General features: G+C 42.6%; 1 protein-coding gene across 6 annotated transcripts in view; it reads left to right on the top strand.

Annotated features, from left to right (window-relative positions):
• The window catches only part of eml5 (EMAP like 5), a 78,404-nt gene that overhangs the window by 33,815 nt on the left and 29,295 nt on the right, over positions 1-15,294 (top strand). For 4 of the 6 annotated variants that reach the window (XM_024437377.1, XM_024437375.1, XM_024437374.1 and 1 more), the window contains exons 5-8: positions 13,156-13,341; positions 14,217-14,352; positions 14,593-14,616; positions 14,989-15,190. In XM_024437377.1, coding sequence (XP_024293145.1) covers positions 13,156-13,341; positions 14,217-14,352; positions 14,593-14,616; positions 14,989-15,190 — 548 coding nt within the window. The remainder of the gene's footprint in view (positions 1-13,155; positions 13,342-14,216; positions 14,353-14,592; positions 14,617-14,988; positions 15,191-15,294) is intronic. The other 2 variants (XM_024437378.1, XM_024437376.1) reach the window with 1 other exon arrangement.

Genomic DNA, 15,294 nt, shown 5'->3' with positions numbered 1-15,294 from the left:
AGGTAGATATGTATAGGGGTAAGGTGACAGGGATACTAGAGGGATGGAGGTAGATATGGATAGGGGTAAGGTGACGGGGATACTAGAATGAAGGAGGTAGATATGTATAGGGGTAAGGTGACAGGGATACTAGAGGGATGGAGGTAGATATGTATAGGGGTAAGGTGACAGGGATACTAGAGTGATGGAGGTAGATATGTATAGGGGTAAGGTGACAGGGATACTAGAGTGATGGAGGTAGAGATGTATAGGGGTAAGGTGACAGGGATACTAGAGTGATGGAGGTAGATATGTATAGGGGTAAGGTGACAGGGATACTAGAGTGATGGAGGTAGATATGTATAGGTGTAAGGTGACTAGGCATCAGGATATAAGATAAACAGAGTAAGCTTGTAAGTGAGTGGGTGTGTAGAGTCGGTATAAATGTATGTGCATGTTATTTGTGAGTGAGAAGATGATGGAGTGAGTGTGTGTGTGTGTGTGTGGGGCCTACTAGGGCCATGTGAGTGTGCATAGAGACAAAAAAGGTCAATGAGGATACAAGGTTAACTCAGTCCGTGTAGCTATGTCGTTAGCTATTTATGAGTCTTATTGCTTGGGAATAGAATCTGTTCAAGAGACTGTTTGTGCCAGGCATGATGCACCGGTACCGCTTGCCGTACGGAAGCAGAAAGAATAGTCTGTGGCTTGGGTGGTTGGAGTCTTCAATGATTTTCCGTGCCTTCCTACCACACCTCCTGATATAGATGTCCTGGATGTTGTTTGCAGAGGAGGAAAAATGTAGTATTTTTAAAGGAGAATTCAGCAGTGTCTCTTATACTTGGCAGTGTGGACATACCCTTTCAGTAGCTAGGTTTCCATCCAATTGGCAAGATTTTCATGAGAATATAAAACAATCTGCATAAAGATAATATGTGTATTTTCCCACTAGTGGTGTGTTTCCACCAAACAGACTTGTTGTAGATAAAAATCAGTGGGTGATGATGTAGTGAACACAAAATGTAGCTTTTCGCTTAAGTTTTCATGTTCCGAATAAAAATGTAATGTTCAAAGTGTATCCATCTCATTTTCAACTCTACCGATACTTTTGTCACAAAAGCTGTTGCGTTAAATAGCAAATGTGCCTCCTCTGGACTTGGCACGTGCATTCTAGCCAACAGCTGGTAGATACAGTGCGGGTATAGTCTGTGCTGGTAGGCTAGTTTACATGATAAGGTCAAACGGTAGTCAAACATCGGTCACCAGAATAAGACCCTCGATATTTATTGGAATGGAGCATCAAGCTCATCACTGTGCACTTTCAGCACCCTGTGAAGTTCATCATAACTTATTTCATATAGCCTAATAAACTGCATGCTTTTCTGAGTAGTAGTGGGAGGACCAGACACCATATCATCGCGTGACTCCAATTTTACTTCAATATGATGGTTATTATATTGACATTTGCGCATAAAGGCATTGTCATGACTGTCCTGTGAGGATCCGAATGGGTCAGATCAGCTTGGCAATGGATGACAGTAACCAGATCATCTCTCACCCACATAGGGGAGGGGAGGACAGAGCTGGTGGGGCTTGACAGCTCACACCCTGTCATAATTTAAAGGAGAGGAGATTCAGAGAACAACCCTCTCCAAATTAACACAGCAATGTTCCTTTATCTCCAGAGACTTTTTCCGCCGAAACTCTTAACACGTTCTAAAGCGAATACTGGAAAATATTCCTAACAGAGAATGTGGGGAATGGTCAGAGGCGATGTCACGTTCTGACCTTTATTTCCTTTGTTTTGTCTTTATTTAGTATGGTCAGGGCGTGAGTTGGGGTGGGCAGTCTAAGTTTGTTTTTCTATGTTTGGTTTCTGTTTCGGCCTAGTATGTTTCTCAATCAGAGGCAGGTGTCGTTAGTTGTCTCTGATTGAGAATCATACTTAGGTAGCCTGGGTTTCACTGTTGGTTTGTGGGTGTTTGTTTCCGTGTCAGTGTTTGTCGCCACACGGTACTGTTTCGGTTTCGTTTCTTCACGTTTCTTTTGTTATTTTTGTATTCAGTGTTCAGTGCTTTCTTTGATTAAAGTTATGGACACTTACCACGCTGCATCTCTTCAGACGAAGAGGAGATCTGCCGTTACAGGCGAGCTAAAGAATAATACTTTCAGATGGGTTGTTATTTTGTGATGTCATTAAAAATGTTATAAGGAAAATACTGTAACTTGAAAAGTATATACACTACATATACAAAGTGTTGAATATGAAATATAAAAATTATGAAAGTATTTCTGTTAAGATTGGAATGTGATTTTAGGAGCCATGAGATAAATTGTCTCCTATAAATTCTGCATAGTAAGTAGCCACGCTCTGAGTGAGGTCAGAGAGCATGTCAGCCTGACTGAACCATCCCTTTTCAACCAGAGTGCATAAAAGGATTGGCAAATAAATACATTCACATTTAGACCAGGGGGGTGGGGGGACCCCTTTTGGGACAATTAGAGCCTTATAAGCTTCCCGCAAAAAGGCCAAACACCCTTCCTAAGATGGCCTGGTTCTGACAGAGAAAAAATGTTCAACGAAGGCATTCACACGTAAATACATTGATGATTTCTTACTCCAAATGGGCGGAGGTTTGTGTGCAAAGTATATAATTACTGTAGTAGTAGTTCCTAAAATGTATCAATGATAACTGTCTCTTTCTCTCTCTCCTTCCCTCTTCATCTTCTTTGTAACAAGCCGCCATATGTTGTGTCAGTCTGCTAGGGACATTTTACTAATGTAGTAAGTGTGTATGTGTATCTTGTGTTATCATTTAGTTAGCTAATGAATCAATAATTAAAACAATTTATGTTGTACTGAATCATGAGTAAGGCTGGGTTTTTTGCAGATATAGGAGGTTAAGACTGTTCAGAATGATGATATGATAAGAGGCTATGATTAATATGTTGACTGTTTTATGGATGTGATAGGTAAAGACCTTTTTAGAGTTTAATTCGTGAGATGGTAACTCTTTAAACAACCGCTCTCGTGGTGCCCCAAATTCCTAATTAGTTAATTGTTACATTTTTAATTTAATTGGGTAACAATTAAACATAGTTAATTGATTCAATAAATAACAGTCATCAGATTAATGAAAGTAAAGTCACAACAATGTTTCCACCGCCATTTCTTGCATTATTAATTTTACCAGCACTAAAAGATACCACCATGTTGAACGAACAAATGATTGGTCGAGATTTATAAAATTGTACTGAAACTTCCTGTTTCCATTACACCTGTCGTGATTTTAAAAAATGGACGATATATCTTTACTCTCATAAAAACTGTCAATGAAAACGTGGTTAGTGTTCCTGCTGCACTCAATCCTGTTTAAAGAATACTTATTTTTCAACTTTTTTCATCAAGCAGATCTTATATAAAAAAGCAACCATATCTCTGCAAAGCCTTGGTGCTCTGTATTAGATTCATGGAGGATGTTAATTCCCCAAACGGAATTTAGACCAAATTGTTGTCTTTAGATAAGTATCATATTACAGGGAACTTCTGCTTTAATGATATCTTTTCCATTTAATTGAGTATGCTTCTGTGTGTGATTGTGTGTTTATCATTGGAATATGCATTTGTCTACCTTATCTGTAATGTGAAGGTGCTCCCACCCCCACCCCTCGTGATAATATACCCCTCTCCCACAACCCTGCGCCAGAACCCCTATGCAGCGAAGCAATCCTCTCTCTCTAAATCACTCTCTTTGTCTGTCTCCCGCTCTATCTCCTGATGCCAAGGCAATCCAGCAATCATCCCACATAATTCCCAAGCCTTTACCCTGCGGACCGTGTGACATCTGCTCTGCAGCCCTGTGCTCACTCAGCGATTATAGCACTCAATGCATCCAGGAGATTTAGCCCCAATAATCCCCTCACTACAATCCCAGGAAAACATCATTTCTGGGACTACGTCTGCCGCTTCCACCTCAACACAAAAGAAAAGAGGGAAGCAAGAGGATCCACCATTAGCTAAAATCATGTTGCGATCAGTAGGTCATTTGATTTGGCTTTGACTGTGATCTTGCTTGGCAGCCCTGTGCCTGGGACTTGCAGACACGCACACGTCTGGTTGATAGATGATTAGTTTGCCTCTATACCTGATTAAGCAGCTCCTTCACGTATGTCTATCACTATTAGGTGATACCCAGCTAACACATAACATTCTGAAAACCATATGTTTCTTAGAGCTTGCTGAGATCATGGTTGTCCTATGTTTATTTTGCATACTGTACAACCTTCCCACAACTTTCTGGGAATGGTGCAGGATAGTTGCTTGGCTTTGGAAAATTCGCAGCACATTTAAGGAATTTGACAAAATAACGTCATTTTTTGCAGAGGACTAATTCCATGGATAAAGAACAGAAGATCATAGGTTCAAATCTCAATGACATCGTGCCACATTGTTTGTATGATTAATGCCTTAGCAAATGAATTTCCATGTGTCCTATCTGTGGTTATAACTCAAAACAGTTAACCCAAACTAAGCCGGCAGTGTTATTAAAAGTCTTATTGAAACATTCAGTGGAAGTTTTTTATTTTATTTTTTTAGCCCTTTTTTCATTCCAATTTCATGGTATCCAATTGGTAGTTACAGTCTTGTCTCATAGCTGCAACTCCCGTACAGACTCTGGAGAGGCGAAGGTCGAGAGCCATGCGTCCTCCGAAACACAACCCAACCAAGCTGCACTGCTTCTTGACACAATGCCCACTTAACCCAGAAGCCAGCCGCACCAATGTGTCGGAGGAAACACCGTACACCTGGCGACCGTGTCAGTGTACACTGCGCCCGGCCCGCCACAAGTGTCGCTTGTGCGCGATGGGACAAGGACATCACTGCCGACCAAAACCTCCTCTAACCCGGACGACGCAGGGCCAATTGTGCACCGCCCCATGGGTTTCCCGGTCGTGGACGGCTGCGACAGAGCCTGGACTCGAACTCAGAATCTCTAGTGGCACAGCTAGCACTGCAATGCAGTGCCTTAGACCGCTGCGCCACTGAGGGAACCATAGTAAAACATTCTCAGAACCTCCCAGAAACTAAAAATTAACATTCCCAGAACAGATTAAATGTTCAATTCCATTCACAAAATGTTTAAAAAACTTTCTGTTTTATTTGTCAGAAATGTATGGATTTGTTCCCAGAACCAATGGGAAACCAAAAATGTATGTTTCCACAACTTCCAAGGAACCAAATGTGTTAGCAGGATAGACACATCAGGTCATATAGGTTGCACACACACACACACATTCTTATAGACTCAAGCACATTCATACACACATTCTGTGCTGAGCTTTTACGGAGAACTTTATATTTGGAGGATTTAGACAGGCAGACGAGATGCATGCAAACAGGGGTGCTTTCAAAGCCTCCTCCGATAGTACCCTGGCATCAATCCGTCAGCAAGTATCTTTACACTGAGATTCAGTCATTGCTGTAAAATTGAGAATAAGTCATTCATTTCCATAATGCTCAGTGAAGCCTTCAGTGCCATGACATTGAGAGTCACTGTGGTGGTTATGAGTGGCAGGCAGAGAGGGGGAATGGTGTGGTGAAGAAGGGGGAGTTGGTGCCTGCCTGCCTGGCCTGGATGATGAATTACACCCTTTCCACGTTGATTACATTACATTAAGGTTTTCCCCTGAGTAGTGGTGCAGGGAAGTGCTGTGGTACATATTACTGATTGACTGACATTCTGCAGATCCATGGTTAGGCACATAGTGTGGTAAAGCTTCCACCTCTACTCTTTCCTCTGGACACACTTTGGCCCTCTGTTCTATTTATTAAGACAGCTCTGCCAGGGTCTTTAGTGGCATTGGCAGGCTTACTTTAATAATTCCCACCTGTTTAGCATTGCTTCAAATCACATTCACCAAGGAACAGAGGAATAAAACATTTCCCCGGCCAGAGGCGTTTTTCTTTTAAGACCAAATGTTTCTAATTTTTCAAATAACAAACAAGACATGATGCCCTGAGCAATTTATGACCATGACTAATAAAAAAACGCAGCAAATGAATTTAATTTTTTTAGCCGAATATGTTGAATGAGTGGAACAGATTAGAAAGTGAAGGGACAGCTTGGTGAGTCTTTATTTCCCTTCCTCTTGTATGTGACTCAACTCAAGTCTTGGCTGGGGAGCATCGGCTAGTCTTGCTGCTCTCTCTACTTTAAAAGACAGTGGTTTTACTTATTATTCTATAGCAAATTTAAGTGTTCCACTGAACTGTCACTACAGTGCTCTCTCACTCTCTCTCTCTCTCTCTCTCTCTCTCTCTCTCTCTCACACACACACACACACACACACACACACACACACACACACACACACACACACACACACACACACACACACACACTATCTCTCTCCCTCTGGCCTCATCATAAACCCTCCAGCCTTTCGTCTCCTCTCAGTAGTAATTCAGAGCATTTCGGGGATTAGCGGGATACCGCGTCTCCCTGTCTTATCAGACCCAGCACCGAAGGCAACCAGTCATGCCGCATCCATCCCCACTGCCTGGCTCCAACACAGGCTGAGATGATGCTGGCCTGTGATAATCGATCCCTCCTGTTAACACACTGGCCCTTGTAGCACCAAAGCACTGTGCTGACTTGGCTGATATTGGAGCCCATCCCTGGCTCCTGTCTTACCTCTGCAGAGGTACAGCTCTCTGATACCTCGGACACACTATGCTATACTCAGTACCCTCACTGTTGAGATATTTCTTCTATCTACAGACTCAAAAGTAGTTTGGATTTTGGATAACACTTTACTTAAAACCTGCATGTACAGTTGAAGTCAGAAGTTTCCGTATGTGTTATTTCATAGTTTTGATGTCTTCACTGTTATTCTACAATATAAAAAATAGTAAAAATAAAGGAAAAACCTTAAATGAGTACAGTTGAAGTTTACATACACTTAGGTTGGAGACATTAAAACCCGTTTTTCAACCACTCCACAAATTTCTTGTTAACAACTCGGACAAGTTGGCAAGTCGGTTAGGACATCTATTTTGTGCATGACACAAGTCATTTTTCCAACAATTGTTTACAGACAGATTATTTCACTTATAATTTACTGTATCACGATTCCAGTTGGTCAGAAGTTTACATACACTAAATTGACTGTGGCTTTAAACAGCTTGGAAAGTTCCAGAAAATGATGTCACGGGTTTAGAAGCTTCTGATAGGCTAATTGACATAATTTGAGTCAATTGGAGGTGTACCTGTGGATGTATTTCAAGGCCTACCTTCAAACTCAGTGCCTCTTTGCTTGACATCATGGGAATTTTTTTGTAAATCAGCCACGACTGTTGTAGACCTAAATAAGTCTGGTTTATCCTTAAGAGCAATTTCCAAATGCCTGAAGGTACCACGTTCATCTGTACAAACAATAGTACACAAGTATAAACACCATGGGACCACACAGCCGTCATACCACTCAGGAGGAGATGCGTTCTGTCTCATAGAGATGAACGTAGTTTGGTGTGAAAAGTGCACATCAATCCCAGAACAACAGCAAATAACCTTGTGAAGATGCTGGAGGAAACAGGTACAAAAGTATCTATATCCACAGTAAAACGAGTCCTATATTGACATAACCTCAGTAAGGAAGAAGCCACTGCTCCAAAACCTCCATAAAAAAGCCAGACTATAGTTTGCAACTGACAAAGATCATACTTTTTGGAGAAATGTCCTCTGGTCTGATGAAACAAAGATAGAAATGTTTGGCCATAATGACAAACATTATGTTTGGAGGAAAAGGGGGGATGTTTGCAAGCCGAAGAACACATCCCAACCGTGAAGCACCGGGGTGGCAGCATCATGTTGTGGGGGTGCATTGCTACATGAGGGACTGGTGCACTTCACAAAATAGATGGAATCATGAGGATGGAAAATTATGTGGATATATTGAAGCAACATCTCAAGAAATCAGTCAGGAAGTTAAAGCTTGGTCTCAAATGGGTCTTCCAAATGAACAATGACCCAAGCATCCTTCCAAAGTTGTGTCAAAATGGCTTAAGGACAACAAAGTCAAGGTATTGTAGTCGCCGTCACAAAGCCCTGACCTCAATCCTATAGAATATTTGTGGGCAGAACTGAAAAATCATGTGCGAGAAAGGAGGCCTACAGACAGGACTCATTTACACCAGCCCTGTCAGGAGGAATGGGCCAAAATTCACCCAATTTATTGTGGGAAGATTTGTGGAAGGCTCCCTGAAACGTTTGACCCAAGTTAAACAATTTAAAGGCAATGCTACCAAATACTAATTGAGTGTATGTAAACTTCTGACCCACTGGGAATGTGATGAAAGAAATAAAATCTGAAATAAATCATTCTCTCTACTATTTCACATTCTTAAAATAAAGTGGTGATCCTAACTGACCTAAAACAGGGATTTTTTTTACTAGGATTAAATGTCAGGAATTGTGAAAAACTGAGTTGAAATTTATTTGGCTAAGGTGTATGTAAACTTCCGACTTTAACTGTATAGTGCAGTATGATTACACCTGTAGGCGTTTTACCATTTTACAGAGATCCAGGCTCTAGCTAAAGCTAGAGGAATAAATATTGCCAGGGAAGACATCCTCCATAGGCAAGAAGTGAAAACGTTAATCTCTCTGTGTGCTCTGTTACGTGCCACCGTGACAGTGGTGCCGGTGGGGCCAGTGTCTTGACATGGGAAACACGACACACACTCATCTCTCCTGTGATCTTATCATCATGCAGACAGAACGGCTCTCTGGTTTATGGACTTTGTCCACAGTCTGGAATGTGCCCATGCATCCCAACAACCTTGTTCATAAACCATTGTGGGGCTTGATAGTGACCGGTGGTGGTGGAGACTTTGTGATGATGGTGATATCTGTCCTGAGGCAGGGTGTGTGTCTGCATGCTGATCAGCTGACTACAGCTCTGACCTCCAGCATGGGTTCTGTGGAAATGGAAATGGTGAAGGCTTAGATTTTAGCTTGTGTATAGAGATGGATCTGTGTGTGTGTGGTGGGGGAGTGTTACAATTGAGATGTTACAGCAGGAACCCTACGTCATTTCAACGTGGATAATTGACTATTTGATCAATGAGTTTACAACCTATATTCACCCACTCTAAAAGACAGCCAAAAGTTAGTTGAATTTCCAGTGGGTTATCAGTATGCTTTCAACCATCTAAAAGCACAACCAAATTCCAATGGAAAAACAATGTTTGGTTTTTGGTTTAGTTGTCGCCCAAATGTCTGTCACATTAGTTTCAAACATTTAAAAGGCACAGCAACATTCAAATGGGAATACAATGTCAGATATTATGTTTATTTATACAACAGAAAGTGTTATCACTTTTCTTCATCTATTAGCAGAACCAAATGACCTGGATTGCAGTTGAGATCACATTAACAGTATATGGTGCAAGAGACCAATGCCGTTTGAGATTCTGCGCAGATTATTACAGCAATTGTGAAGATCTCCACAGACCTGTGACAAACTATGCATGCTACAAAGCAGGTGGACACCTCTTCAAATGAGTGGATTTGGCTATTTCATATAAATCGAGCACACAGCCATGCAATCTCCATAGACAAACATTGGCAGTAGAATGGCCCGTACTGAAAAGCTCAGTGACCTATAACGTGGCACCGTCATAGGATGCCACCTTTCCAACAAGTCAGTTCGTCAAATTTCTGCCCTGTTAGAGCTTCCCCGGTCAACTGTCAGTGCTGTTATTGTGAAGTGGAAACGTCTAGGAGCAACAACGGCTCAGCCATGGAGTGGTATGCCACACAAGCTCGCAGAATGGAACCGCCGAGTGCTGAAGTGCATAGCGCGTAAACATCATCTGTCCTCTTTTGCAACACTCACTACTGAGTTCCAAACTGCCTCTGGAAGCAAAGTCAGTACAATAACTGTTCGTTGGGAGCTTCATGAAATGGATTTTCATGGCCGAGCAGCCGCATGCATGCCTAAGATCACAATGTGCAATGCCAGGCGTCGGCTGGAGTGTTGTAAATCTCACCGCCATTGGACTCTCGAGCAGTGGAAACGCATTCTCTGGAGTGATGAATCACACTTCACCATCTGGCAGTCCAACGGACGAATCTGGGTTTCGCTGATGCCAAAATAACGCTACCTGCCCGAATGCATAGTGCCAACTGTAAAGGCGAGGTTTGGTTTGTCGAAATCGGTGTGGAAGAACTTGACTTGCCTGCACAGAGCCCTGACCTCAACTCCTTCGAACACCTTTGGGATGAATTGGAACGCTGACTGCGAGCCAGGCCTAATGCCCAACATCAGTGGCCAACCTGACTAATGCTCTTGTAGCTGAAATGTTCCAACATCTAGTGGAAAGCCTTCCCAGAAGAGTGGATGCTGTTATAGCAGCAAAAGAGGGACCAAATGCCCATGATTTTGGAAGGAATGTTCGACGAGCAGGTGTGCGCATACTTTTGGTCATGTAGTGTATCTTGAACATGCATGCTTTATATGACTACATAAGAAAACGTTTATATTTACAGTAACCTCATAACATTTAAAGAAGATGTAACTGCTTGAATACTTCCATCTGAGTCACTGGCGTAATCAGTGGTGTAAAGTACTTTAGTAAAAATACTTTAAAGTACTAAAGTATTTTTGGGGGGTATTTGTACTTTACTTCACTTCATATGTTTGACTACTTTTACTTTTACTCCACTACATTCCTAAAGAACATAATGTACTTTTTACTCCATACATTTTCCCTAACACATTTTCCCTGACACATTTTCCCTGACACATTTTCCCTGACACATTTTCCCTGACACATTTTCCCTGAATGCTTAGCAAGACAGGAAAATGGTCCAATTCACACACTTATCAAGAGAACATCCCTGGTCATCCCTACTACCTCTGATCTGGCGGACTCCCTAAACACAAATGCTTAGTTTGTAAATAAAGTTCGGAGTGTTGGAGTGTGCCACTGGCTATCGGTAAATTAAAAAATGCAAGAAAATGGAATGTGAAATGATTTTTACTTTTACTTTGGATTTTTAAGTTTATTTTGGTAATTGCATTTAGTTTTGATACTTAAGTATATTTAAAACCAAATACTTTTAGACTTTTACTCAAGTAGTATTTTACTGGGTGACTTTCACTTTTACTTGATCCATTTTCTATTAAGGTATCTTTACTTTTAGTCAAGTATGACAATTGGGTACTTTTTCCGCCACTGGGAGTAATCCCATTCTTTAACTCAGTGGTCACTTTAAAAAAAACATGACTTAGAAAACGTAAGTCTATGCAACATTAACCAATGAAACAATTTTATAGCAATAAGGTTACTTCAGTAGGCTATAGGCCCAATACGTTATCACATTGGCTATGCTTGAATTGCCCTACCAATGTTGTTCTTCTCAGACCAAATATATTTAAAAATGTCATGTATTTCATCACACTGGTAATACACTGAACAAAAATATAAACGCAACATGTCAAGTGTTGGTCCCATGTTTCATAAGCTGAAATCAATGATCCCTGCAATTTTTGTACTTACAAGAATCTTATTTCTCTTGGATATTGTGCACAAATGTGTTTACATCCCTGTTAGTGATAATTTCTCCTTCACCTGACAGGTATGTCCTATCATGAAGCCGATTAAACAGCATGATCATTACAAAGATCCACCTTGTGCAGCTTGTGGTGTCGACAATAAAAGGCCACTCTAAAATGTGCAATTTTGGGACACAACACAATGTCATAGATGTCTCAAGTTTTGAGGGAGCGTGCAATTGGCTTGCAGACTACAAGAATTTAATGTTAATTTCTCTACCAAAAGCCATCGCCAACATCGTTTTAGAGAATTTGTCAGTACGTCCAACCACAGACCACGTGTATAGGGTTGTGTGGACGAGCGATTTGCTCATGTCAACGTAGTGAACAGAGTGCCCCATGGTGGTGGTGGGGTTATGGTATGGGCAGGCAGGCATAAGCTATGGACAACGAACACAACTGCACTTTATCAATGGCAATTTGAATGCACAGAGATGCAGTGATGAGATCCTGAGGCCCATTGTCGTGCCATTCATCCGACATTATCATGTTTCAGCATGTCGCAAGGATCTGTACACAATTCCTGGAAGCTGAAAATGTCCCAGTTCTTCCATGGCCTGCATGCTCACTAGACATGTCACCCATTGAGCATGTGTGGGATGCCCTGGATCAATGTGTACGCAGCGTCTTCCAGTTCCCAATAGACAGCAAATTTGTACAGCTTTTGAAGACAAGTGGGACAACATTCCACAGGCCACAATCAACAGCCTGATCAACTCTCTGCGAAGGAGATGAGACACACTGCATTAGGCAAATGTTGGTCACATCAGATACTGACTGGTTTTCTGATCCGTGCCCCTACCTTTTTTTTAAAGGTACTGTATCTGTGACCAACAGAGGCATATCTGTATTCCCAGTCGTGAAATCCATAGATTGTTAGATTGTTGTATTACTTGTAAGGCACAGCTGAGTAAGCATAAGAATTAGCTTGTTTTTTTACTGGCCTGCATCTGATGGTCAGCCTGAGGGGAGGGAGAGAGCAGTGATGAGGCTGCCTCTCACCCAACTCACCGTCCCTCCTCTCTCCCTCCCTCCGCTGAGAAAAGGGGACACAGTCTTCCATCTGATGGTCAGTCTGAGGGGAGAGGGCAGTGGTGAGGCTGCCTCTCACCCAACTCACCGTCCCTCCTCTCTCCCTCCCTCCGCTGAGAAAAGGGGACACAGTCTTCCAGTTGATGGCGAAACTTAAGTCGCACTGCATTATTTCTGCCTCATGCGCCAATTCATGTTGTTACTCCTGGGACCAGAGAAAGTGAAATATTCCTCGATATTAAAAAAGACACAAGCCGCTAATAATAAAAACACAAGCTTGTGGAAACACTTTGCTGTACTCATTCATTACAGCTGCAGTGCTGGTTGTAGAGCGAGTGGAAGTGACCACTGCTTTCACTTCTATTTTTTGTTGAGATGGAGACATGAATCCAACATATCAAGTATTGAATGATATTATTAATGTAAGACTCTCAGTGACTGATGAGTTGGTTTATTTATTTATTAACCACCACATTAAACGCATTCTTCTCTCCTGTCTCCCATATATGTTTCTGGGTTCAGTTTTGGAGCTTATGCGGCAACGCCCTGACCCCTAAGCGAGGAGTTTTTGGCAAAACGGGAGATCTCCAAACCATCCTCTGTCTGGCCTGTGCCAGAGACGAGGTCACATATTCAGGTGCCTTGAACGGGGACATCTACGTCTGGAAAGGCATCAACTTGATCCGGACAGTTCAAGGAGCCCACGGGGTAAGTGTGTGTGGTAGCTGGTTCCAACCAGCCTTAGTTCTGCCTCACTTCCTGGTGGCGTCTCTTGTTTATGCGTCAGTAGTGGGCTGTAGCTTAGGAAATGCTAAGCAGCAGGCTCTCTCAGATCAAGAGATGTCATGCTCTGCGGCTCATGCTCAGGCTGGTTCATTCTCACACATCTGCCACAGACCTGCATTCACATTCAGACACAAAACTCACTCAATCACACTGCCTGCCTGCCTGCCTACACCCACCTTAGTGCTATCGTTAGATCCATCCAGTGGATGATTAAACAGGTCATCATCCATGTTCAACTCACACACCTGCGACTGAACACAACTCCTCCATTCATAGAGCTTTGTTTATTTCAACTGATGAAAGCATACAAGGGGACATGTTTAGCAAGGTGACGGTGTGCCATGTAGTCCCTGTGGCTCTCTTTTATTTTGCTCAGTGGAAAGGATCAGCAGTTTACTACTTGGGATTAAATTATATCTGTGAGCTCAACAGCTGAATGCAGGGTTGGTCGGGTGGGGGAGGGGGCTCTACTGTGGTCCATGCCTGTGCTTTGCACTCCAAAGAGACTTCTGGCTGGCTCAACCACAGGAATCCTTCCCGCCAATCACTGTGTTCCACAGCAGGCGGCTCCCGGAGCCTGCCAATAAAAAAAGATATGAGGGAAAAAAAACAATGGTTCAAACGCTTTATGTAATGCACCGCTGTGTTATCTCTTCACTCAGCAGCAACGGTATAATTGTGAAAGCCTTGTTAGACATGTGTCTGCTGCAGCAGAGCTGTTGCTAGTTGCTGTACCGCAAGTCTGTCTTGCTCATTTATTGTGTACATCCCCACTGACAGACTGTCATTTCCTCCAGTCAGGGATTTTCAGCATGAATGCCTGTGAGGAGGGCTTTGCCACCGGGGGCCGGGACGGCTGTGTCCGGCTATGGGATCTCAACTTCAAACCAATTACTGTCATCGATCTCAGGGAAACAGACCAGGGATATAAAGGTGATATACAACTCCCCCCTCTTCTCATCTTCTTTTCCCACACAGAGCCAGTCCACGGGCTGTCAATGTGCACTGAGTGGATAAATGAACCAGGGTGTTCTTCTCATGTTGTTCTTTAGTACAGGCCTTTTGTATACCGCTAGACTCTTTTCTATTACATCTAGAGGATGTATTCTAGGTCACTAATAGTTTTTTCCTTTCTTCTTTCTTTCGTTTGATTTGTGGTCTTGGGCCTAACAGTAGCTAGAGGTGAAAATAGCAGAGGTGGGTAACAGTGCGCAGGGCACTGGACAATCCGAGTACTACCCCTGTCCTTATGTGCATAGAAGTCCCTGTATTATATTGTTCCATTCCCCTTGTTGGTTTTTCAGCCCAAAGTGTTGCCTACATATTTACTGTATGTGCGTATATTAATATGTATACATGTATGAATATATGTATACCTTCATTGCTTCTTACATTTACTTACCAAAGAGACAGCAAACTATACTGTCTCCATAACAATCACCATATTGTGTAGTCCTCTTGTATTCCTTCTATGTCTTGTTCTGTTTGTTACGGCTATTCTGTGTGTGGGTGTCTGTCTGCGTGTTTTTATCCATTTAACTGTTTGTGCATGCATGTGTGTGTTGACAGGGTTGTCAGTGCGCAGCGTGTGTTGGCGGGGGGATCATATCTTAGTGGGCACCCAGGACAGTGAGATATTTGAGGTGGTGGTCCACGATCGCACCAAGCCCTTCCTCATCATGCAGGGTCACTGTGAGGGAGAGCTGTGGGCGCTGGCTGTGCACCCCACCAAGCCCCTGGCCATGACCGGCAGTGATGATCGCTCTGTCAGGTGGGTGACCAAGCACAACCACTGTCAAACTCCAGGACTAGTCTATGCTTATTATATCCACAGTGTCCCTTACACAATTGCAGTCACTGTCACGTTTGTTATAA

This window comes from Oncorhynchus tshawytscha, linkage group LG11 (assembly GCF_018296145.1).
Source record: "Oncorhynchus tshawytscha isolate Ot180627B linkage group LG11, Otsh_v2.0, whole genome shotgun sequence".
NCBI lineage: Eukaryota > Metazoa > Chordata > Actinopteri > Salmoniformes > Salmonidae > Oncorhynchus > Oncorhynchus tshawytscha.
This window is presented reverse-complemented; position numbering and strand designations above follow the sequence as displayed.